Here is a 24,230-nt window from a genome sequence, read left to right on the forward strand (position 1 = left end):
ATAAAGATTCCACAAAAAAATAAAGTACCGGTAATTTCATATTTTCTCTATTCCTGTAGCAGCTAGGGTTGCCATAAATTTTGCAGAATAATTCATGTAGATTTCATTAAGCCTTAAAACTTTGTCATAAAAAATATTTGATTCCAGACATAATTACATATCTACATATTGATCTATCTTAAACTGCAGTTTTTGGGAACATACAATGTGTAAGTTAAGCTCTCATATTGTCATTTAATCTTATGTAAGATGGAAATTTTTATAGCCAGTTTTGAATAGAATGTCATTTCATGTTATTTTTATCTTCACATAAAGAAGCATTAATTTTTAGTAAAAAGTGATTAGAGAACCTTGGCCCCAGGATTAAATTATTATGATGTACCAAATTACATATGATATTTCCGTGCAGGAATTCTGCATTACCATATGATGAAGGATGGATAGAACAGAGAAAAATTCTCTCTGGCACCGGGACCCAAATCCGGGTTTTCAGCTCTACGTGCTGATGCTTTATCCACTGAAAGATAGAACTTAAACTGAAGGGATTCAATCCAGCATCGGAACTGGAATCCGGTGTAGCTTAATGGATGAAGCAACAGCATGTAGAGCTGAAAACCCTGGTGCCAGAGAGAATTTTTCTCTGTTCTATCCATCCTTCATCATGTGGTAACGCAGAATTTCTGGATGGAAATAGCATATGTACTTTGGTACATCATAATAATATGATATACGTAAGTAATCACTTAGTGATTCAAGACGGTGCTCATCCCGTTGGATCCTGGCCAATTTTTTCACCCGTAATGAGTACACCTCTGTACATAGTGTGTTGGACATTGTGCCACTGTCATATGTTCTGTGACACAGTATATGAGGGTAGGCCATCAAAGGGAAAACTGAAAGATAGAACTTAAACTGAGGGGATTCGATCCAGCATCGGAACTGGAATCTGGTGTGGCTTAGTGGATAAAGGATCAGCACATAGAGCTGAAAACCTGGTTTCGGGTCCTGGTGCCAGAGAGAATTTTTCTCTTTTCTATCCACCTTTCATCCAGGATTAAAGTTAAATTAGTGGATGCACCCAGTCCATCACACCTTAGAATTTATTTGTGGGTCAAACTTATTTTGTTTCTTGTATGACAGGAAAGAGTTTGATGTATTTCTAGCTCCTTAATCAACATGATGTGACACTTCCTATACTCCAGAACTATAGCCGCCATTTTTCAAATGATCTGATTAGTGATATGTGTCAACCATGTCTTAGAGTGGCTCATACAAGTGTACTCGGTCCAATTGTACTTATATCCTGTCATTGCAGTTTAAGAAAGAATGGCACGTACTTGAGTTGCCATCCTTGTGAAAACCCACCTCGTCACTTGTCATGTGAGGTAATTTGGTGCACTCAATGCACTTTGTGAGCCGAGGAAGCCTATCTACTCAAGGCCAGAGGTGCTTGATTTTTCGTTGATCTTTTATTCAAACTTTAATTTCGCAGCCTTACAGTAAGTTAGCATGAGTACTTTTTGTCTATCTGTTTTGCAGTTTTACCAATGTGCGTAATTTTAGAAGAGGGGAAATTTCGACATGAGCTCGTTAATAGTTTCCCTGTCAGGTTCAAATTCTGGTGAATCCAAGTGAAATTAGTGATGGATAAAAATGTGTTCAGGACAGATTTTTCACGGTGTACTCCCATTTCCATTGTGGAAATTCACCATTAATCATCACTACCTTCTATGATGTGTTACTCCTGTAGTAGGTAGCAGGAATATTTGCTGATGGGATTATTCCCCTTCGTGCTACCACCACCCACCTTCTACCCCTCCTTAAGGTCTAAACATTCTTCGAAGGATTGCTTCAGAAACAACTTTTACTTTTGTCTATATAGCATAACTGAATGTTTGTAACATTAAAATAAATAATGTAATAATTTAAATGTCTATACATAAACTATCTCTGAATCATTATTTTTAGCTTAATCTTTGTGTGCAGCATGTAATTATTTCGTTATACAGTGGCACATGTGAACACTTTATTTGTAATCATACAGAAGATTAGGTTTCTCTCTCTCTGTGTGCATGCGTGCGCACAACATGCCTTAATCTAGAAGGAAGTTAGTAGTTTGATTTTGAACAGATATTGGAAAATTGTAACATAATATGTACATAAATACTGTATAGCTACTATTTAACATCACTTGTACAATCTCTGCAGTAAGTACAGGTATAATCTTACATAATTATTGTGAATTAATGTAATTGTTCATTATTATTATTACAGGTTTCAAGTGGTGCAATTGATATGGCGAAGGCAAACCTGGAGAAGATGCTGATCAGCTGTGCTGCCCCAGTAGAACGGGATGGAACTAATGATGACATTGTGAACGCACAACAGAAGAGTCTGTTCGAAGTCACTCATGAGCTTGTGCGACAAGTGACAAGTCCCAATACACTTGTAAGAGAGCAGGTAAGTAGAAGGAGTAAATTGTGTTTACATTTGCATTAAGCATTTGATTCACAACTTTGAAGAGAATGGAATAAAACATGAAATATGAAGAAAAGTAAAAATGTTAAAAGGAAAGCAATGAATGATGCACATTATACACAGCTTGACTCAAAAGTTTTATTACATAAAGAAACCATTAATATACACACCGAAACTTAAATCAATTGCCATTATTTTATAATACATTTTTTTGGGGATTATAAAGCACGTCTGATATGTGAGAATGCTTACTCTTTAGAGGCCGAAATACATCGTGATGTTAGGCAGGGCTGTATTTTATTATCTTTTCTTTTCAGCATCTATTCAGAAAGTGAAGCATTTGAACATTGACAACAGGGATATTGATAAATGGAGTGACTGACATAACATCAGGTATGCGGATGATAGTATGATACTGGCAGATAATTTGAAGGACTTGCAAAACATGATGAATGAATTGAATTGTGTGAGCAAGAAGTTCAGGCTTAGCTTTAATATAAAGAAGACCAAACTATTGATTGTAAGCAAGTTATCTGTTATTAAAACCTAATAACATCCAAGCAGAACAAGTCCAACATTTATAAATATCTAGGGACCTGGATAAACACTCAAGCTGAACATGGACAAGAAATCTTGGCCACAACTGAACAAGCTAGAGCAGTATTCATAGAAATAAAAAAGTAAACTTTTTATTTCATCAGATCTATCCCTGCAATTGCAAATGAGAAATGTTCACTCATACGTCTTTCTTTCCTGTATTATTCTACTCTTACGACCTTGAGTGATGAACACTAAAACAGGATACTTTAAAATGTGTGGAAACCTTTGACATGTGGATTTACCGACATATGATGCATGTACCTAACCATGAGGAGTTGTACAAGATGGAAATGTCTTATGAAGTTATTTTTACAATCAAAAGGCTAAAACTTCAATATCTGGATAATGTTATACGTAACAGCAAATATAAACGTCTGCAATTATTTCTGCAAGGCAAGATTATGAATAAAAGTAACATTGTTGAACACACCACATCGTGGTTATATAGTTTATGTGATGGTTTGGGAAGTCGTCTGTAGAAATCTTCTGGGCTTGTACTTAAAAAATTATTACAGTATTGTCACAGTATAGCAAACTTCAGTTTAGTGCACTTTTCAGTTTCAGTTTTGCATACATATTTTAAATCCCCCACAAAAATTCCATACATTGTAATGCAAATATATTTCATTTTTATGTTATCATTGCTTTGATCATTTCATTATTACATACGAAAATTTTTTAAGTTGATAATTTTTTTTTTTTTTTTAACTTCTACAATGTTATTTTATATTCTGTTGCTGGTTGCAGATTTTATGTATTACGTGTATCCCTTTTATCTGGAATATTTTGATGGGAAACGTAGTATTGTGCATAAAGTGTAGCACTTAGCTTGCGTCTACATTGTTTCTAGCAAGAATGATTCGATTCTCATGTCAGTGGGTAAATCTCAATAGTTTGTAGGATATAAATTATGAGAAAAACAAAGCTAAATAACTACTTAAAATCTTGTTGTACATTATATTTCAGTTCCCCCTCATCTGTCAAAGTCAAAAGAATAGAGGAGAATCAGGAGGTTATTTGGCCAAGAGGGGAGAGAAAGAACTTCATTTAACCCAGTTGTAAAGTAAGATATGATTTCTGCCATTCGCAGAACAATGCCATATCCCAGCTGTGCATCAAGTATAGAATAATGAGAATATGGAGGAGCATAGTAAGAATATTACACTCATAATGTATTTTTAGATATCAAATCATTCTTCCTTTATACAACATTAATGGAAGTTCTCAATATGCAATGCGAAAATGCACAATTGTTAATCTTTCTACTCCGAAATTGGTATTCTCCTTATTTTTCATTGATATTTCTCTCTTTATTAAAAATTTCCTTTTTATTACATTGTCTCCTTCTGAAGGTTGGAGATCATATTGACTGTACAGTGAAATCTCAATATAATGTAAATCAGAAAATAATATTATTTATACTTTATTTTGAAAAGTACGTTATAATGAAAATAAGAAAGTTTTATCCAAATAAAGTTTTTTTTATTTTACATTAGATAATACAGAGTTATTCCACAACATATTTTAGCTTTCATTTACCACAGCTGTGTTAGAGTCCATGTAAGATTACATAAACTCAAGAAACTCACTACACTCTATATAAAACTACAAGGAATACACATATCACTCAATTTTAATATTATAACACAAAGAAATTACTTGAACTTCGAAGACAGAACAGGCCAATAGGCCTAATCCCTGTGACTAAAGGAGAAGAAATTATTTAAGTAAAAAAAAAGTATTACACACTAAACAAAAGTTACTATATACAACAAATAATATATAATGTAATTAGTGGCAACATTTGAATTAACAACAAAGAAAACATTTTTTGAACAGTCACATTGTTGCAGTGCTCGGAAGTAATCTCCTCCAACATGAAGAACCCACCTCCACACCTCAGGGAGATGACGGATTTCATCCATAGCGCCTTGTTGTACTAATCTTCAGTTAGACTGCTCTACTGTTGCTATAATTGCCTGTCTGGTTCTAAAGCGAACTCCTCTAAGTGGTAATTTCATTTTCGCGAAAAGGTCAAAATCACATGGGCTCATATCTGGGGAGTATGGAGAATGCTCCAGAATTTCCCAGTTCCATATGCGAAGTAAATTAACCACAGGGCAGCTATGTAAGAGGATGAGAATTCAGGAGATTAGGACATTTACTGCGCACAGCTGGTCGTAAATGGTGTTCCAGAAAGTAACCGTAATATGCACCATTCACATGATTTCCCACAGGAACTGAATGAGTGACAAGGACACTGTCAAAATCATAAGCAACAATGAACATGACTTTAAGTGGATCCTGTTCTTGCGAATACTTTTTTGGCCATGGGAATCATTGTGCCGCCACTCATTGATTGTCTCTTCAATTTCGGTTGATAGCATCGAACCGAACCCAGGTTTCATATAAGTTATGATATGTTGAATGAAATGCTCACCTTTATGTCCATAGTGTTTTAAGTGCAGTCTCGCTGTTTTCATTCTCTGCCACATGTTTTCTTCTTTAAGATTGTGTGGAACCCACCGAGCACAGATTTTCCTTATCTTTAACTTCTTCTTAAGTATGTGAAGAATCATTCATACCAGGAGCCACATACAAACATTGTTGCCACTAATTATTGAATGACCCATGTATTAGACATAATCCTAACCACAAGTGGTAGAATGGCTGGAAGGAGAATATTAATAGAACTATGAGTATGAAATAATAAAGAAAAACTATCTGAAAATCTTAATTTACTGTGATGGTGCAGTTTCTGAACCTTCTATGAGAACACAGTGATAACTGCAAAGCTTTTTACCGGGAAATTGACCTAATTCAGCTAAGAAAATTCTTCCAGTAATTCACTTATTGAACAGTTAATTTACTAAGTACCAATACAAAAAACTAGATATTTAACTTACTGTAACATTCCTCACAGTTAAGTTCTTTGAATCTATTGAAAATTTGTTGAGTAAATGTTTTCCTGAATGTAAGAATTATGAAATGTTGTAAAGTTGGCAATGGGGTTATAAAAGTTATGTTTGTAATAATATACAGAATGTCCCAAAAGGTTTGATCCAAGCATACCTAGAGGATCCAATAAAATAACATTTTAATAGGAACTGATGTCGAGTTTGGCCAACTTCTTGTTGCTGCTGCTGCTGCTGTTGTTGTTGTTGTTGTTGTTTAATACGTTTTAATTGATAACAGAACTTGTACATTTATGAAGTATGAGATTTTTAACATAAACGTAGAAAAGTTTTTCGAAGTTGGTAATGTGAATGCAGGCACTATATCAGCAAATGAACCTTTGGCGCACCCTTTCATAGATCCCAGATATTTTGTGGACCACATCAGCTACAGCAAGTATCCTGGCCAGTAGCTCGGCTGGATCATCCACATGTTTTTCATTGACATGACTTTTCACATGACATCAGAAGAAATAGTCTAGGGGTGTCACGTCAAGTCTGGGAATTGGGGTGGCCCATACACCTTGCCCCCCCCCAGACTTCCTCTTCAACAGTCTGGAAAAGCACCATCCAAGTACTGTTGTGATGTAGTACTAAAGTGTACAGTGAAACCTCGAGCCATCGTTTTTTTGGGAAACAGAGAATAAAAACGATAAATATGAGAAAACGATAATACCGGGAAACCATAAAAATTACCGTATTTAGGCGTATAATAGACGCAACAGTTATGAACATATCCTACTGTTCCCTAGATGATTTACTGAAGGGGGAATGCCCACATAATCGATGCATTTAATTTTTAACAATAATCATAAATAATATAAAATCATATTGAACATGTCTCGTAATATTTTATTCTTGTTTGTAAACTTGCGATAAAAAAAAGCTATTGTTTACTGCAATAGGATATAAAATGAACAACCGAATGGTTAGTGTTTACACTGAATGTACCTTTATTAGAACATATTGTACACTATTTTTTGCAGAAAAAAATCTGCAATTAGCTTTCGTTTCGTGCACATTTTATGCCTGAATTCTATAGTGAATTTCTGATAACGATACTGAAGTAAACAGAAAGGTGGAGTTTTACCACCTCGCACAAGTCGTGCGTGTTATGAGGATGACGTACGAACTAGAAATTAGTTCGCTATTCCTTATGAGATGTTGGTCGTTACTGATAATTTAGACAGAAATGAGTACCTATGTGAAAATCATAAACCTAGATTCATGATACATTCAGAATACAGGTAAGTATTACCACAAATCCATTCCCATAAAATTAATACTACTCTTTGAAGTAGGCGGGCTTCCATTAACCCATATTGTTGCATTATATTCAACTAGAACTTGCGTCACAAATTAAGCCTATAGGCCTATCAAATCGCACGAAAATAATGTCGAAACTTGTCTTGCTCTTTAGTAACCCCACAAAGATATTTTTCCTGTACATATCTAAGTGTATAAACATGTGTTGAACATAAACAATGTACAGAAACACTTGTCATTGTGGAGATCGGCGTCTGTGTTGTAGGACAGCCGACTATAAACAAGTCGCAGCATTAAGACAAATCTCGTTAAGTAAGACGACTGCGTAATATATTCCATAATAATTGTATCAAGTGTTTATACACATCCATATCATTCTTGTGTGGAAAATTATGATTAATCAATAAGTTACTATAAAATTGCATTTCTTTTCAGAATCTAATATCTGTCTTCATAGCACAGATCACACACGTAACTTATTTCCGCATTAACAGACGTGGAGAATTCGCGCACTGCATTAAGATGACGAATCACGTCACGTATCATGGCGGCGTAATACATTTTACGTTTCTCCGCGAAGTTTGACACAGCCTGCGGATCGCATCTTCTGCATCCTCTTACTTCAAAGATAATAATAATAATAATAATCCGTGGCGCTACAGCCCGTGAAGGGCCTAGACCGACCAGCCGGCTGCTGGCCTCACGCCCACATGCCTAAGCAGAGGTGGACGATCATCCAACCAGTATGGAGGTATCGTGTGGTTAGCACGATGATCCCCCCAGCCGTTATAGCTAGCATTCGCAACCGGATTTCGCTACCTATCGTAGCTCCCCAAGTGCATCACGATGCTGGGTGGGCACTGGTCCCATACACTGGCCGAAATTTTTCATGAGAAAATTTCTTCCCCCATGAGGACTCGAACCAGCGCGCATTCCGTAACGCGAGTCCTAGGCAGGATGCCTTAGACCGCGACGCCACGGCGTGGGACTATATCGAAATATAATTCAAAGATAATAATGAAGGGTAAAAAGTTCGTCCTTTCAAAGTAAAAGAAAACTATCCATGTGGGAAAATATGACGTCGGGACCATGATTTCTCAACGATTGATGCGATAAAACGATAATTTGAGGAACGATGGAACCGGGAAAAAATAACGTTATTTATATGGGACTATTTCCAGGACCAAAAAAAGCGGACGAAAAAGGCGGGAAAACGACGATAACGGGAACGATGCATCGAGGTTCCACGTATCTGCTCTCGTTTGTTTTACATCCACATCTGCTTTACAGTTATTGTACCCATTCAGTTGTCATAGTGGGACATATGTCCCAATTAAGTGATTGCCAATGATGCATACATTGACAGGAAATTGCTCCTGATGATGATCAACTGCAGCAACATTGGGGTTTTCTTCTGCCCAAATATGACTGTTTCATTAGTTGAACAGTGCTTCATTTGTGAACAGTGCCAGGCTAGGAAGTGGGGCTGATGTAGAGAGCAATTCATCATCCATTGTCAAAATAGGACTCGAGATCTGAAATCAGTTGGTTGGCAGTTGACTTTGAGGCTCTCCAGTAATTCTTCTTCAATAAGTGGTAATCAGAAGAGACCAAGTCAGGAGAATACGATGGGTGTGGCAGCACCTGGAACCCCATCTCAGCGATGACAGTCATGGTGTCCGAATCGTATGGGGACGAGCGTTGTCATGTTGCAGGAGCACATCTTTCGCCCATTTTCCTGGCCGTTTCTTTTGAATTGCACAGTGCAAGCTCCGAAGCGTTGCTACATACGCCTTGCTATTAATGGTGCTCCCTGGTTGGAGCCAGTCAATGAGGATGATTCCATCAGTGTCCCAAAAGACTGTGGCCATACATTTGCCTGCTGATGGCACTGTTCTGAACTTCTTCGGTGTGGGGCTGCCTTTGTGCTTCCACTGCATTGATTGGGCTTTGGTCTCTGGCTCATGGTAATGGAACCAAGTCTCATCGCCAGTCACGAGTTTGGACACGAAGCCTTCTGGATCCTGGCTGTAGCATTGAAGACCATTGCTCATGTCCTTGCACTGTTGTCTGTGTGCAGCAGTCAGGGACTTAGGGACCCACCTGGTAGACACCTTCCCCATCTTAAGGTGTTCATGCACTATGCGGTGCAGAGTTATTCTGGCAAATCCTGTGGCCGCCTCCAGTTTCGAGAATATGATGCACCTGTTCTCCAGAATATGCCACTCCACTCTAGAGATGTTGACTGGCGTCACAGTCATTTTCCTTCCAGAACTGGTTCCCTTCTCCGTTGATGTGCGGCCACATTTCCAGCCATCCACCCAGTTGTACACGGTTTTCGTGATGATGCATGCTCACCACACACTGCCACCAATCGCCTGTGAATCTCTGCAGTGTTTACACCCTCTTTCTACAGAAACCACGTCATCCAGCGCTGTCCTTGATGATCATTCTCCATGCTGTCCACTCACGTAATGACAGCAGCTGAAGAAATGCACTGTAGTTTGTAGGAATTACACTCCTCTTTATCATGCTGTCACCTGCGGGCAGACCAATGTATTATATGCTAGCAACTGTAATGACAATCCAAATGGCGGACCATGGATGGTGGGAAATTTGAAAGTGTAAATCAATATGAAACACCCCTCGTATAATTGCAATGCAGTTTGGGGGTACGAGGGTAAAACAAAATGTATTTTGTGGGTACACTAACAAAAAAAGATTGAATACCTCTGCTGTAGGTTATTCTCAGTTATTCAAATTATGTTATTTATAGGCAATGCATTCACTGGAAGTTCTGGCTCGCATTCAGAATAAAACAGTGACAGAGGTGATGGAACCACACAAAGAAGTTCTGCAGGACATGATTCCACCAAAGAAACACCTTCTGCGTCACCAGCCTGCCAATGCACAAATTGGCATTATGGATGGAAACACATTCTGTACTACATTGGAGCCACGACTCTTTACCATTGGTGAGTCACAGTGTGTTCTTTGATACTATATGTATACACATGACTTCTTTCGTAATAATAACGTTAATTTTTTAATTTGGAGCACTAATAATATGAATGGGATTCGGTTGAGAAGCTTTTATCAAGTAGTCTCTTGTCAGAACTGAAAGTTAGAATTTATAAAACAGTTATATTACCAATGTATGACTTGAGGCTTTCCCGGCGTTTGATGTAGAATAACTCTTCTCGGGTTCTCAGCCAGGTGAGTTGGAGATTAGCTTCCAAGCTTTCGACGGCTAGCTCTGCCATCTTCTTCAGGGACGAAGTGATGTGGGACCACGTCTAGCCGGTATATATGCAAAAGTAGGGCTTCCCGCTGTGGGCCAATCAGGAGCTAGTTCCTAGTCCCGACCGCCAGGCGCATTCTGGTTGGTGGACGTGGCAGCCAATCAGGAGCTACTAGCTGGTCCCGACTGTCTGCCGTGTGCTGGTGGTCTAAGCGTATTGATGGCAGGTTTCCATGCTGTACTAAGCTGTAGACCCCCGTCTCTGTTGAAATTATTGCCATCTAGCTGGATTTCGATGGCTTCCTTGATAACTAAGTCCCAGTAACCTGATGTCTTGTCCAAGATGGTGGTGGCGCTGAAATCTATCTTGTGGCCAGTTTCTAGGCTGTGTTGGGCTACTGCAGACTTATCAGGATAATATAGTCTTATGCTGCGTTGATGTTCCTTGCAGCGTTCCATAATAGTTCGTCCCGTCTGCCCGATGTAGCATTTCCCACACTCACAAGGTATTCTGTAGACACCAGGTGTCCTGAGACCAAGGTCGTCCTTAACTGGTCTCAGCAAGCTCTGGATCTTTGTGGGCAGCTTATGGATGGTTTTAATCCCGTGTTTTCTTAGCATTCTGCTAATTTTTCCCGAGATGGGGCTGTAGAACGGGATGTATGCCATGCCCTTTGTCTCCTCTTGTTCCTCGGCAGGTGGTTTGTCCGAAAAGGCCCTTCTGAGGGCCAAGCCGATTTCCCTGTTGCCGAAGTTGTTCTGTAGGAACGTCTTACGTAGGTGACAGATCTCAGAAGGGAGAATCTCTTTGTCCGAAATCCCTCTCGCCCTGTGTAGAAGAGTCGAAGAAGTGTAGAAGAATGGACACAGCCACCACCATCCGGCACAGAAACGAACGGTCCTGTCGACTTTTCTACCCAGAGCGAGAGGGATTTCGGACAAAGAGAGTCTCCCTTCTGAGATCTGTCACCTACGTAAGACGTTCCTACAGAACAACTTCGGCAACAGGGAAATCGGCTTGGCCCTCAGAAGGGCCTTTTCGGACAAACCACCTGCCGAGGAACAAGAGGAGACAAAGGGCATGGCATACATCCCATTCTACAGCCCCATCTCGGGCAAAATTAGCAGAATGCTAAGAAAACACGGGATTAAAACCATCCATAAGCCGCCCACAAAGATCCAGAACTTGCTGAGACCAGTTAAGGACGACCTTGGCCTCAGGACACCTGGTGTCTACAGAATACCTTGTGAGTGTGGGAAATGCTACATCGGGCAGACGGGACGAACTATTATGGAACGCTGCAAGGAACATCAACGCAGCATAAGACTATATTATCCTGTTAAGTCTGCAATAGCCCAACACAGCCTAGAAACTGGCCACAAGATAGATTTCAGCGCCACTACCATCTTGGACAAGACATCAGGTTACTGGGACTTAGTTATCAAGGAAGCCATCGAAATCCAGCTAGATGGCAATAATTTCAACAGAGACGGGGGTGTCTACAGCTGAGTACAGCATGGAAACCTGCCATCAATACGCTTAGACCACCAGCACACGGCAGACAGTCGGGACCAGCTAGTAGCTCCTGATTGGCTGCCACGTCCACCAACCAGAATGCGCCTGGCGGTCGGGACTAGGAACTAGCTCCTGATTGGCCCGCAGCGGGAAGCCCTACTTTTGCATATATACCGGCTAGACGTGGTCCCACATCACTTCGTCCCTGAAGAAGATGGCAGAGCTAGCCTTCGAAAGCTTGGAAGCTAATCTCCAACTCACCTGGCTGAGAACCCGAGAAGAGTTATTCTACAATTATATTACCGATTGTTCTGTATGGTAGTGAAACGTGGATTCTCATTTTGAGAGAGGAACAAAGATTAAGGGTGTTTGAGAATAAGATTCTTAGGAAGATATTTGGGGCTAAGAGGGATGAAGTTACAGGAGAACGGAGAAAGTTACACAATGCAGAACTGCACGCATTGCATTCTTTACCTGACATAATTAGGAACATTAAATCCAGATGTTTGAGATGGGCAGGGCATGTAGCACATATGAGCGAATCCAGAAATGCATATAGTGTGTTAGTTGGGAAGCTGGAGGGAAAAAGACCTTTGGGGAGGCCGAGACAAAGATGGGATGATAATATTAAAATGGATTTGAGGGAGGTGGAATATGATAGAGACTGGATTAATCTTGCACAGGATAGGGACCAATGGCAGGCTTATGTGAGGGTGACAATGAACCTGCGGGTTCCTTAAAAACCATTTGTAAGTAAGTAAGTAAATAATATAAATGGGTCTCGGATATTGCAAGATTTATTGAATTTTTTCATTTGAGAGATTTTGAGGAAATACAGGACACCCAAAAATGTTGTATAGTTAAGTGAAAGTACAGAAGTCAGTGTAACCCATTTTATAATCTATATTCATGTACAGGATAATTCCGAAGGAATAGTAAATATTTTAGGTGGTGGTAGTGTTCACTATTCTGAGTAAAAAAAGTTCACGCCTGACCATTAGGATTCATAATACAAAGCAGAGCTTAAGTTAAAAATAAGATACAATATGATTTGCGGAGAGAATACAGAACAATGATAAATTTAAAAATAAAGTACAATTTGATTTCGGAGAAACATGAGATGAAAGTAAGTAAGAGTAATGAAATGAAGTAAAAAAATAATATTACGTAGTGTTATACAAGTGATTGTGTAAAATGGATAATGAATCTCTCAATACCATTAGACAAATTTTGTTAATGTCCTCATTAGAAAATTTAAGAGAAAGGAGAATGGTTTTGGTTAACTTAAATGAAGTTACTTACTTACTTCACGGCGATTACATTCCTTGAAGGAACAGAGCCTGCCTAGCAATAGAAGTCATGCTGCAATTCTTCTGTCCTGAGTTCTTCTCCTCCATGCCCTTATACCCATCTTCTTCAATGCCTTCAATCCATTTCTTCCTATGTCTCCCAACACATCTTATATCATCCGGCTTCCCTCTATAAATCTTTTTCAGTAATGATCCATCTTCGCTTCTTTCAACATGGACGGCCCATCTCAACCTTGCGCTTCTAATTACTCCCATTATATGCAGTTCACCATATATCTCTTAAAGTTCCTTGTTAGTTCTAATTTTCCATTCTCCATTTTGGGCCCATATATTCTTCTCATAATTTCCCTTTCCCATGCTGCAATTTTCCTTTCCACATTTATTAGTAAAGGTTTCGGAGGCGTATGTAACCACCAGCCTGATTATTGTTCTATATATTTTCTTTTTCCCATTTCTTGAGAGATCCTTAGATCTTAAGGCCCAATAGCATCTGTTTCCCGCCTGTAATCTTTCTTTAACCTCTGTCAATACCATATTATTATCAGTAATCACACTCCCGAGATATTTAAAGTTCTGTACTCTTTCAAAATTGTTCTTTCCAATTATTATGTTATTACAGTGTATCCATCTACCTTCCTTTCTTGTAGCAATCATATATTTAGTTTTACTAGTGTTCACTCTCAAACCCATTTTAATACTTTCTTGTTCTAGTTGGGTAAAGCTCGACTGTAATTCTTGCACAGATCTACTAATCAATACAACATCCTCAGCTTATGCCAAAATTTGAACCATTCTGTTATATATTGTGCCCCCAGGATTGATGTCAATTTTTTTAATTACTCTTTCCAACACAATATTAAATAATATTGTGGAAAGTGGATCACCTTGCCTCACGCCAAACTCATCAGCAATTTCTCCTTGAATCATCACTTTTCCTTTACTATTTGTTAATGTCATTCGGATTAATCTAATCAGCTTCCTAGGTACAAAAAATTGCACAAGTGGTTTTATAAGAGCCTTTTTATTAATACTATCATATGCCTGTTTAAAGTCGATAAATAGTAAATGAAGGTCCACATTAAATTCATAACATTTTTCCAGAATGATTCTAATTATAAATATCTGATTGCTGGTAGATTTACCTTTCCTAAAACCACCTTGATATTCACCAACCAAATTTTCCGCAATCTTAGGTATTTTATTCGCCATTAACTTGGACATAATTTTATATGCAACGTTTAGCAGAGCTATTTCCCTATAATTCTCACAGAGAGTTTTATCTCCTTTCTTGTGTACTGGCAAAAGTGCAACTCTATTCCAGTCATCTGGAATTTCCTCCTTAATCCATACATCTTGGATAAGTTTGACAATACGTAATTCCAGTCCTCTTCCACCACATTGAAATAGTTCTGCTACCATACCATCGTCACCAGGAGCCTTATTATTCTTCATTGAGTACATTGCAGATATCTCTTCTTCATTTGGTACCAATTGTTGTTCACTCTCGTAATGTTGTGCATTCACACTACTCTCACCATTATCCTCATTTCTATTATTTCCCCCAAGTAGTTCCTAGAAATATTCTGTCCATCTCTCCTTTATTTCATTCTTATCTCCAATCAGATTTCCCGTCTACATCCTGACAGTAGTCAATTCTTGGCTGATATCCTTTCTTAAAATTTTTTACTCTTGTATAAAATTTCTTAGTCTCCTCTTTTTCCCATTCATTAAGTTCTACCAGCATTTGTTGCATATATTTCCTCTTTTTCCTTCTACATATTTTCATTGCACCTCTTCTCTTTATTTTATAAATCTCAGCACTAACTCTTGTTTTCTTGAGTAGCCAATTAATCCTAGCATCATTTCTTATTTTAATTTTTTATCTACTTTCTTCATCGATCCATTCTTCTTATTGTTGTCAGTTTTCTTCTTTCCAAACACCAATTTCGCTGCTTCAGTCATCACATCCCTCAGTTCGCACCATTGATCATCAATACTACTCCTTATATCCACTTGTTTGTTTTTCAACCTCACTTCTATCTCATTCTGAAATTTACTAACAGTCTCGACTTCATTCATCTTACTAATATCATATTTTTCTCTTCTAATTCCTTTTGTGTGTCTGAGTGTACAAATTTTCTGTCTATATTTAGCCTGAACTAAGAAATGGTCCGAAGTGTTTTGGGATCACACTCTTCAATTTCAATAGATAATGCATTTCCACACTCTTGTATTAATTCTGCTGGAATTTGATCGATACCTGGAGACTTGTAATTTTCAGCTTTTCTATCGCAATTTTGACTTCAGAAAGTATAGGTTCAGGTATTTGAATATCATTCCAATCATTTCTATTTGGCCTATGTACATTTAGTAGTTGCCCAAAATAGTTCTTCCATCTGTTCAGGATGGAATGAGAGTCTGCAAGCAAGTCACCATTCTCATTCTTGATCATGTTTGCCCTTGCCTGATATCCTTTCTTAAATTTCTTTATGCCTTTATGGAAATCTCTGATGTTTTTATTCTTACTGTTTATTTCTATCTCATTCAGATTTCCTTCAAGTAATCTCTCTTTTTGTTTCTAAGTGTACAACTTGTTTCCCGTCTTTCATTGAAATAATGGAGTATAAGGGTAGAGTACATCAGTTATTCATATATTTCAAAAAGGTATATGACTTTGTTAAGAGAGAAGTTTTATATAATATTCTTATAGAAGTTGGTGTTCCAAAGAAACTAGTTTGATTAATTAAAATGTGTCTCAGTGAAACGTACAGCAGAGTCCATATAGACCAGTTTCTGTCGGATGCTTTGAGGGCTAAAGCAAGGAGATGCGCTATCATCTTTACTTTTTAACTTTGTTCTAGAATATGCCATTAGGAAAGTTCAGTATAACAGACAGGGTTTGGAATTGAATGAGTTACATCTGCTTCTTGTCTATGCAAATGACGTGAATATGCTAGGGGAAAATCCACAAATGATTAGGGAAAACACGGAAACGTTACTTGAAGCAAGTAAAGCGAAGTAAATTCCAAAAAGATAAAGTATATGATTATGTCTTTTGACCAGAATATTGTACGAAATGGAAATATAAAAAATTGAAAATTTATCCTTCGAAGAGATGGAAAAATTCAAATATCTTGGTGCAATAGTAACTCTGGAGGAAATTAAATGCTGAATAAATATGAGAAATGCCTGTTATTATTCGTTTGAGAAGCTTTTGTCATCTAGTTTGCTGTCAGAAAATCTGAAAGTTAGAATTTATAAAACAGTTATATTACCAGTTCTGTATGGTGTGAAACTTGGACTCTGACTTTGAGAGAGAAACAGAGATTATGGGTATTTCAGAATAAGGTTCTTAGAAAGGTATTTAGGGCTAAGAGGGATGAAGTTACAGAAGAATGGAGAAAGTTACACAACGCAGAACTGCACGCATTGTATTCTTCATCTAACATAATTAGGAACATTAAATCCAGATGTTTGAGATGGGCAGGGCATGTAGCATGTATGGGCAAATCCAGAAATGCATATAGTGTGTTAGTTGGGTGGCTGGAGGGAAAAAGACCTTTGGGGAAGTCGAGACATATATGGGAAGATAATATTAAAATGGATTTGAGGAAGGTGGGATATGATGATAGAGACTGGATTAATCTTGCACAGGATAGGGACTGATGGCAGGCTTATGTGAGGGTGGCAATGAACCTCCGGGTTCCTTAAAAGTCATTTATAAGTAAGTAAGTAATGTTGCTCAGTTTCCTCATCTTTTAATTTCGTAATATTGAATCTCCTAATATTAACTTGTTGCTGTACTCACATGACTACTGATAGTCTTTCTCTTAATTCTCCAATTACCAAATAATGATCAAAATCACAGTCCGCCCCTCTGAAGGTTCGAATGTGACTACAGTAGTTTACACTCTCGAAAAAGCCTAGCTTCAATACTTCATCAGTAGATAGATAGGCCTACATATTTAAAATAATTTTTCCTTTTTTTTTTTTATATAATTTCAGCCAGTTGAATGCAAACTTAATTTCATATTCGTAAAAATAAACTCAGTATTTGTTTACATAGCTAAATTTTCCACGAATTCTTTAATACACTGGAATGCATCACGTGCTTTTTTGTCAAGTGATATAAATCAGATTCCAAGTTTCTTTATAAATATTTCAATTTTATCCCTGGCAATCTCGTACTATTCAAAGTGTTTCGAGTGTTTAAAAATATCATCAAAATAGGCTACTATACAAGTAAATGATGTTAATATTTCGTGTCATTGATGCACTATATTTTTCTGTTTTGGTCGTTCTCTGGGTGGTTTCCACTAATGTTGAATAAAATTATCGTTGTTTTCGATTTTACAGAGATTTATATTCTTCGAATGTATCCTAAGTATCCTATCAGTTCGATAGTGGGGGTTGCATACAGAAGTCTCACCCAAAAGTGAATCAATTCTTCAAAAAGTTCGGGAACCACTGGCATAGTTGTTATTTCTTCTTCTTCTTCTTCTTCTTCTTCTTCTTCTTCTTCTTCTTCTTCTTCTTCTAATAGCCAACATTGGAGGACAAGTCCATTTGTTGCCTAGCAGTCCAATAGAGTGCATTGATGTTCCCTGCCTCTTGTAAATTTTGTCAAGACTGGAACAGACTAGCAGGTGGTTGTTGTCCATTTTGCTGTTGGGTTCTCTGCATATGTGTATTTGTCGCATGATTGTATGCCAATTTCGTAGAGGTGAGCAACTAGGCAGGTATGTTTGTTGCCTAATTTGAAGGCAGCAATAACTTCTGTCCTTGGTTGGTTTCTTTCTTTTTTTCCAAATATATTATTTTAATGTACCAAAGTACATATGATATTTCCATGCATATATTCTGCGTCATCATACGATGAAAGAGTAATGGAACAGAGAAAAATTCTCTCCGGCACCGGGATTTGAACCTGGGTTTTCAGCTCTACGTGCTGATGCTTTATCCACTAAGCCACACCGGATACCCATCCCGGTGTCGGACATAATCGTCTCAGTTTAAGTTCCAACTCTTGGGTTCTCTCTAGTGGCCATCCTCTGCACTACATCATAGATGTCTATGAACGTAGGACTGAAGTCCACACATGTGCTGAGGTGCACTCGTTATGAGTGACTAGTTGGCCGGGATCCGACGGAATAAGCGCCGAAGTGATTTACGCATATCATATATATTATTTTAATGTACCGAAGTACATATGATATTTCCATGCAGATATTCTGCGTCATCATACGATGAAAGAGTAATGGAACGCAGAAAAATTCTCCGGCACCGGGATTTGAACCCGGGTTTTCAGCTCTATGTGCTGATGCTTTAACCACTAAGCCACACCAGATAGCCATTTCGGTGTCGGACAGAATCATCTCAGTTTAAGTTCCAACTCTTGGGTTCCCTCTAGCGGCAGCCCTCTGCACTACGTCATAGATGTCTATGAACGTAGGACTGAAATCCACACATGTGCTGAGGTGCACTCGTTATGAGTGACTAGTTGGCCGGGATCCGACAGAATAAGCGCTGTCTTAATTTCCATGCAGATATTCTGCGTCACCATATGATGAAAGAGTAATGGAATGGAGAAAAATTCTCTCCAGCACCGGTATTTGAACCCGGGTTTTCAGCTTTACGTGCTGATGCTTTATCCACTAAGCCACACCGGATACCCATCCTGGTGTCGGACAGAATCGTCTCAGTTTAAGTTCCAACTCTTGGGTTCCCTCTAGTGGCCGCCCTCTGCACTACGTCATAGATTTCTATGAAGTCCACACATGTGCTGAGGTGCACTCATTATGAGTGACTAGTTAGCCGGGATCCGACAGAATAAGCGCCGTCTTAAATGACGAAGTGATTTACGCATATCATATATATTATTTTAATGTACCGAAGTACATATGATATTTCCATGCAGATATTCTGCGTCATCATACGTTGGAACTTAAACTGAGACGATTCTGTCCGACACTGGGATGGGTATCCGGTGTGGCTTAGTGGATAAAGCATCAGCACGTAGAGCTGAAAACCCGGGTTCAAATCACGGTGCCGGAGAGAATTTTTCTCCTTTACATTACTCTTTCATCGTATGATGACGCAGAATATCTGCATGGAAATATCATATGTACTTCGGTACATTAAAATAATATATATGATATGAATAAATCACTTCATGATATAAGACAGCGCTTATTCCGTCGGATCCCAGCCAACTAGTCATTCATAACGAGTGCACCTCAGCACATGTGTGGACTTCAGTCCTACGTTCATAGACATCTATGACGTAGTGCAGAGGGCGGCCACTAGAGGGAACCCAAGAGTTGGAACTTAAACTGAGACGATTCTGTCCGACACTGGGATGGGTATCCAGTGTGGCTTAGTGGATAAAGCATTAGCACGTAGAGCTGAAAACCCGGGTTCAAATCCCGGTGCTGGAGAGAATTTTTCTCCGTTCCATTACTCTTTCATCGTATGATGACGCAGAATATCTCCATGGAAATATCATATGTACTTCAGTACATTAAAATAATATATATGATATGCGTAAATCACTTCGTGATTTAAGACTGCGCTTATTCCATCGGATCCCGGCCAACTAGTCACTCATAATGAGTGCACCTCAGCACATGTGTGGACTTCAGTCCTACGTTCATAGACATCTATGACGTAGTGCAGAGGGCGGCCACTAGAGGGAACCCAAGAGTTGGTACTTAAACTGAGACGATTCTGTCCGACACTGGGATGGGTATCCAGTGTGGCTTAGTGGATAAAGCATCAGCACGTAGAGCTGAAAACCCAGGTTCAAATCCCGGTGCCAGAAAGAATTTTTCTCCATTCCATTACTCTTTCATCGTATGATGACGCAGAATATCTGCATGGAAATATCATATGTACTTCAGTACATTAAAATAATATATATGATATGCGTAAATCACTTCGTGATTTAAGATGGTGCTTATTCCATTGGATCCCGGCCAACTAGTCACTCATAATGAGTGCACCTCAGCACATGTGTGGACTTCAGTCCTACGTTCATAGACATCTATGACGTAGTGCAGAGGGCGGCCACTAGAGGGAACCCAAGAGTTGGAACTTAAACTGAGACGATTCTGTCCGACACCGGGATGGGTATCCAGTGTGGCTTAGTGGATAAAGCATCAGCACGTAGAGCTGAAAACCCGGGTTCAAATCCCGGTGCCTGAGAGAATTTTTCTCCATTCCATTACTCTTTCATCGTATTTTTTTCCAACACTTATTAATGTTTTTCTACGATTTTCCTTGTGTTTAATTTTGGAGACTGGTGTTTTATTGTGTGTCTGCTGTCTTTTTTAACTAATTTCCGAATGGATTTTTTTTGTCAATTTCCCTACTTTGCAGTTGTAATTTGATTTCCTTTTTTGCAAGTTGTTATATAATACTGGAAAAATTCTTTCATTTGCAGACCTCTCGATTGTAGAGCACAAGGTGTTTTTCCATGAACTGCTATCACTGTGTGAGGCAGAAGATGCTGTCCTGAACAAGCTGCCTTGCTACAAGTCTGTGAGCAACTTGGTTCCCCTGCGCAAATCTGCACTGCGAGCTTTGGCAGCTTGTCACTACATCCAGTCCTGTCGTGAGAAGATATTTCCAGTGCTCTACAAAGCTCTGGAGCAGTCGAATCCGGAACTGCAGGAGGCTGGCTTCGAATGTATGAAGAAGTTCATTGCAGGCTTCCAGATTGATATGGAGATGGTAACGCTCACAACAGTATTTGAAATTCGTTAAATTTTTTCTAACAAAACATGAATTTCATTTATCCATTATTGGTATCTTAACTTGTTTTCCTTTCACCATCCTTAGCAATAGCTCTATTCACAGCAATGAATTAAATTTTTTAAAATCACTTTCTCCACGATTACCAACACATTAGCAACCCTAGATTCATTCATTTATAATTTCTTCATAAATAGTACTTTACATAGAAAAGGCCTACAATTTGAAATTGAATTTAGATACCAGTAATGAAATTTAGATATCAGTAATGGACAAAATAATGTATAGCACACAAATAGAGTTGTGCCAATATTTAAAACTGTGTTGTGTATATTTTATAAAAAACGAAACCTTGATTTTAAACCTTTTAATACCCGGTACAATTGATAGAATTGGTTATGTTGCCAATTTCAGTGCAAGGAAAGGCAGCCTATAAACATGTGTTAAATTGCATTTTATTTCTTAAATCCATAGCCCAAACATACAAAAACTCATTTTATCTCTATAATATGTAATATCAAATTCTGTGAATCTCATACTTGAAATGACTGAAATAAAACTTTAAATACTTGAAACAATTGAAATAAAACTTTAATTCTAAGAAAATACTATCAAAATTTTACTTCACGTATAAATCACAGTGAAATGTAAATAAATAAATTTTGAAAGAAAGTACAAATGAATTATTAATCTGTTGAACAAACATAAAATGTACCATTTTAGCTGTATCTTCTTATTAAAGTCTGGTAGTCTAGTCATAATATAGCCTATTAATCATATTCACCTTCACATGATGACATTATTTGTGTCTCCCATGTACCAGTTTCTCAGTTTTAGTGGGAGGCAATGGAGTATGGATTCATCTGTGAGCTGACCAATTACGCCCACTTGCTTCTGAGGAAAATGGTACATTCAAAATATTCTAGAAGCAAATGAACATAAAGGTTGCTTAGTACATAAGCATTTTTACCAAGCAGAAGGAAACTCATGTTTTGCTGCAGTCCATAAACTACCCTGTTTGAAAAAACCTTCGGCTGTCCGAAATGACGCTAAATTTCCCATCATAGTGCCACTGTCATATCCCAACAGATTACTCATCGAAATGACGTGTAAAGCTTTTGTTTCCTCAACATTAAGAGTTTGCCTCATATCAGGGATCCGAAATATTTTCCATAGCATGAATAGCTATACACACAAACTTGTGCCTCACGTTTGCAGCTTCTTTAATGGCTAATTTGTCTGCTGGATACAATGTATTATATTCTAGAAGTACAATTTCTACTTTTCCTGGAAATATTACCAAAAAGTTCATGTACATCCAATAGTACAGTACTATTGGCTTCAACCTTGATTATGGCTTCGGACATTGTTCATAAAAGACACCATGTCTCATCAAATTTCTGCCATGTTTCGTCTGCTAACACAGAAGCCATAAGTGTATTGTAATGTACAGTTGGATAAACAATAGTTTCTAAAACAGCCTCTTTATTCTTCAGTAAACTGTCGAAACAGATTACAGTATCTACCTAGCAGGTTGGTGATGGAACCCAGAGGTATGATCATATTTCTTTCTCCTCTTGCTTTCCAATAAAACATGGAAAACATGGCTAAATTTAAAGAATTTCACTTAGCTAGATAGAAGTGCTCTTGTAGCATTTTCATTGACATTATGTCCTTTATTAGTAGATTAATTATAGGCTATATGCTGCACAGCCAATGCAAGATATGTGTTTATATTGCTCCTCTACTCTTTTCTGTGCAGCCTGTATATTTCGCGCATTGTCTGTGATAACTACAACGAACCTCTCCTCCCTATTTCATGAATGACTTCAATGATATGAGAGGAAATATACTGGGCAGTTTCCTTTTCTTCGCCATGCCTTACACTTTCATAGAATATTGGCTCAGGAATTGCCACAATAAAGTTCACAACATTATTACCTGATACATCAGTCTACCCATTCAAAATCAATGTAAGAGCACTTGAAAATTCCACCTTCCTTGCGACAATAATGTCTTTACACGCTACTATTCTGCAGTAAACAAATGTCCACTAAGCAGGTGATGAGTAGAAGGCTCATAGTCAAGCCACATTTTCTGGAAAGCTTCCCGCCAATATTTTCAATTCAGCATAGATAGTGGAGCACCTGAAGCATAAATAGCCCTAGCAACAGTGTCGTCTATTTCACTATTAGTTGTTTTATGTGTATGCGTATGTCCAGATGAAGACGGTTGTTGTGAATTTGTCGTGAGTTATTCACTGATAGAAGACTCAGAAGGTATTGATGATTGCGTAGATGAAGATGATGTCCTTCAAGACACCTCAATAGGCTGCAAATTAACTTCTGACATTTCTTTTTGTCTTCTTTACTTGCGATATATCATTTGAAGCTACCTGTTTAACAGATTGAGGACAAAGCCCACATCTGATAAGATGTTCTTTTAGTTGTGATGCCAAAGCATTATGATAAATAGTCTTACAAGATTTACAAATTGCCTCTATTTTACCATTGAACATGTGTTGTAATGAAAAGACTCCACACTTCTGATCGAGGACGCATTCCACTAGACTCTTTGGTTTGACTGAGTAAGTTATAATAGCGCAGTGTAATGTAGACTGAGTTGTATCAGCACTGTCCAGCTTTATATAGTCTAGTAACCTGTCCTCTAGATGTCTCTGGGTTCATCCAGTTCATTCCTTTATGATAACCCCTGAAACGTATGCATTAAATGTAACTTTCCAGTATACAAAGTTGTGTGACACCTTGAATCTAATGAACCATTCTTACAGGGTTGTAAACGGTTTAAAACAAAGTCTTTACCTATTCAGCATTATTAAACCATATTTTTAAAGCAGCAGTCCGCGATAAAATTCCATATTTCAATTATATTATAGGATGTTTACCAAAGTAATACTTGGATTAACGGCATTTGTCGCATCGCTCTACGCCTTTTAGTTTGCGAAATATTAAAGGTTTTACTGCAAGCTCTGATGTCATAACCACTGATCGCTTCATAAGACTGCGTTGTAGTTCCGTTTGACATACAGCTTAGAGCGAGTAAATATATATTCATACGTTACAGTCAGTTATTATTAACACACTTAGGACCTA

The 24,230-nt window shown here is 38.1% G+C and overlaps 1 protein-coding gene across 6 annotated transcripts in view; it reads left to right on the forward strand.

The window, feature by feature from the left end:
* Positions 1-24,230, forward strand: part of Nipped-A (Transcription-associated protein Nipped-A) — a 494,348-nt gene that overhangs the window by 194,199 nt on the left and 275,919 nt on the right. For all 6 annotated transcript variants that reach the window (XM_069825168.1, XM_069825181.1, XM_069825178.1 and 3 more), the window contains exons 23-25: positions 2,275-2,460; positions 10,075-10,273; positions 20,807-21,096. In XM_069825168.1, coding sequence (XP_069681269.1) covers positions 2,275-2,460; positions 10,075-10,273; positions 20,807-21,096 — 675 coding nt within the window. The remainder of the gene's footprint in view (positions 1-2,274; positions 2,461-10,074; positions 10,274-20,806; positions 21,097-24,230) is intronic.

This window comes from Periplaneta americana, chromosome 1 (assembly GCF_040183065.1).
Source record: "Periplaneta americana isolate PAMFEO1 chromosome 1, P.americana_PAMFEO1_priV1, whole genome shotgun sequence".
NCBI lineage: Eukaryota > Metazoa > Arthropoda > Insecta > Blattodea > Blattidae > Periplaneta > Periplaneta americana.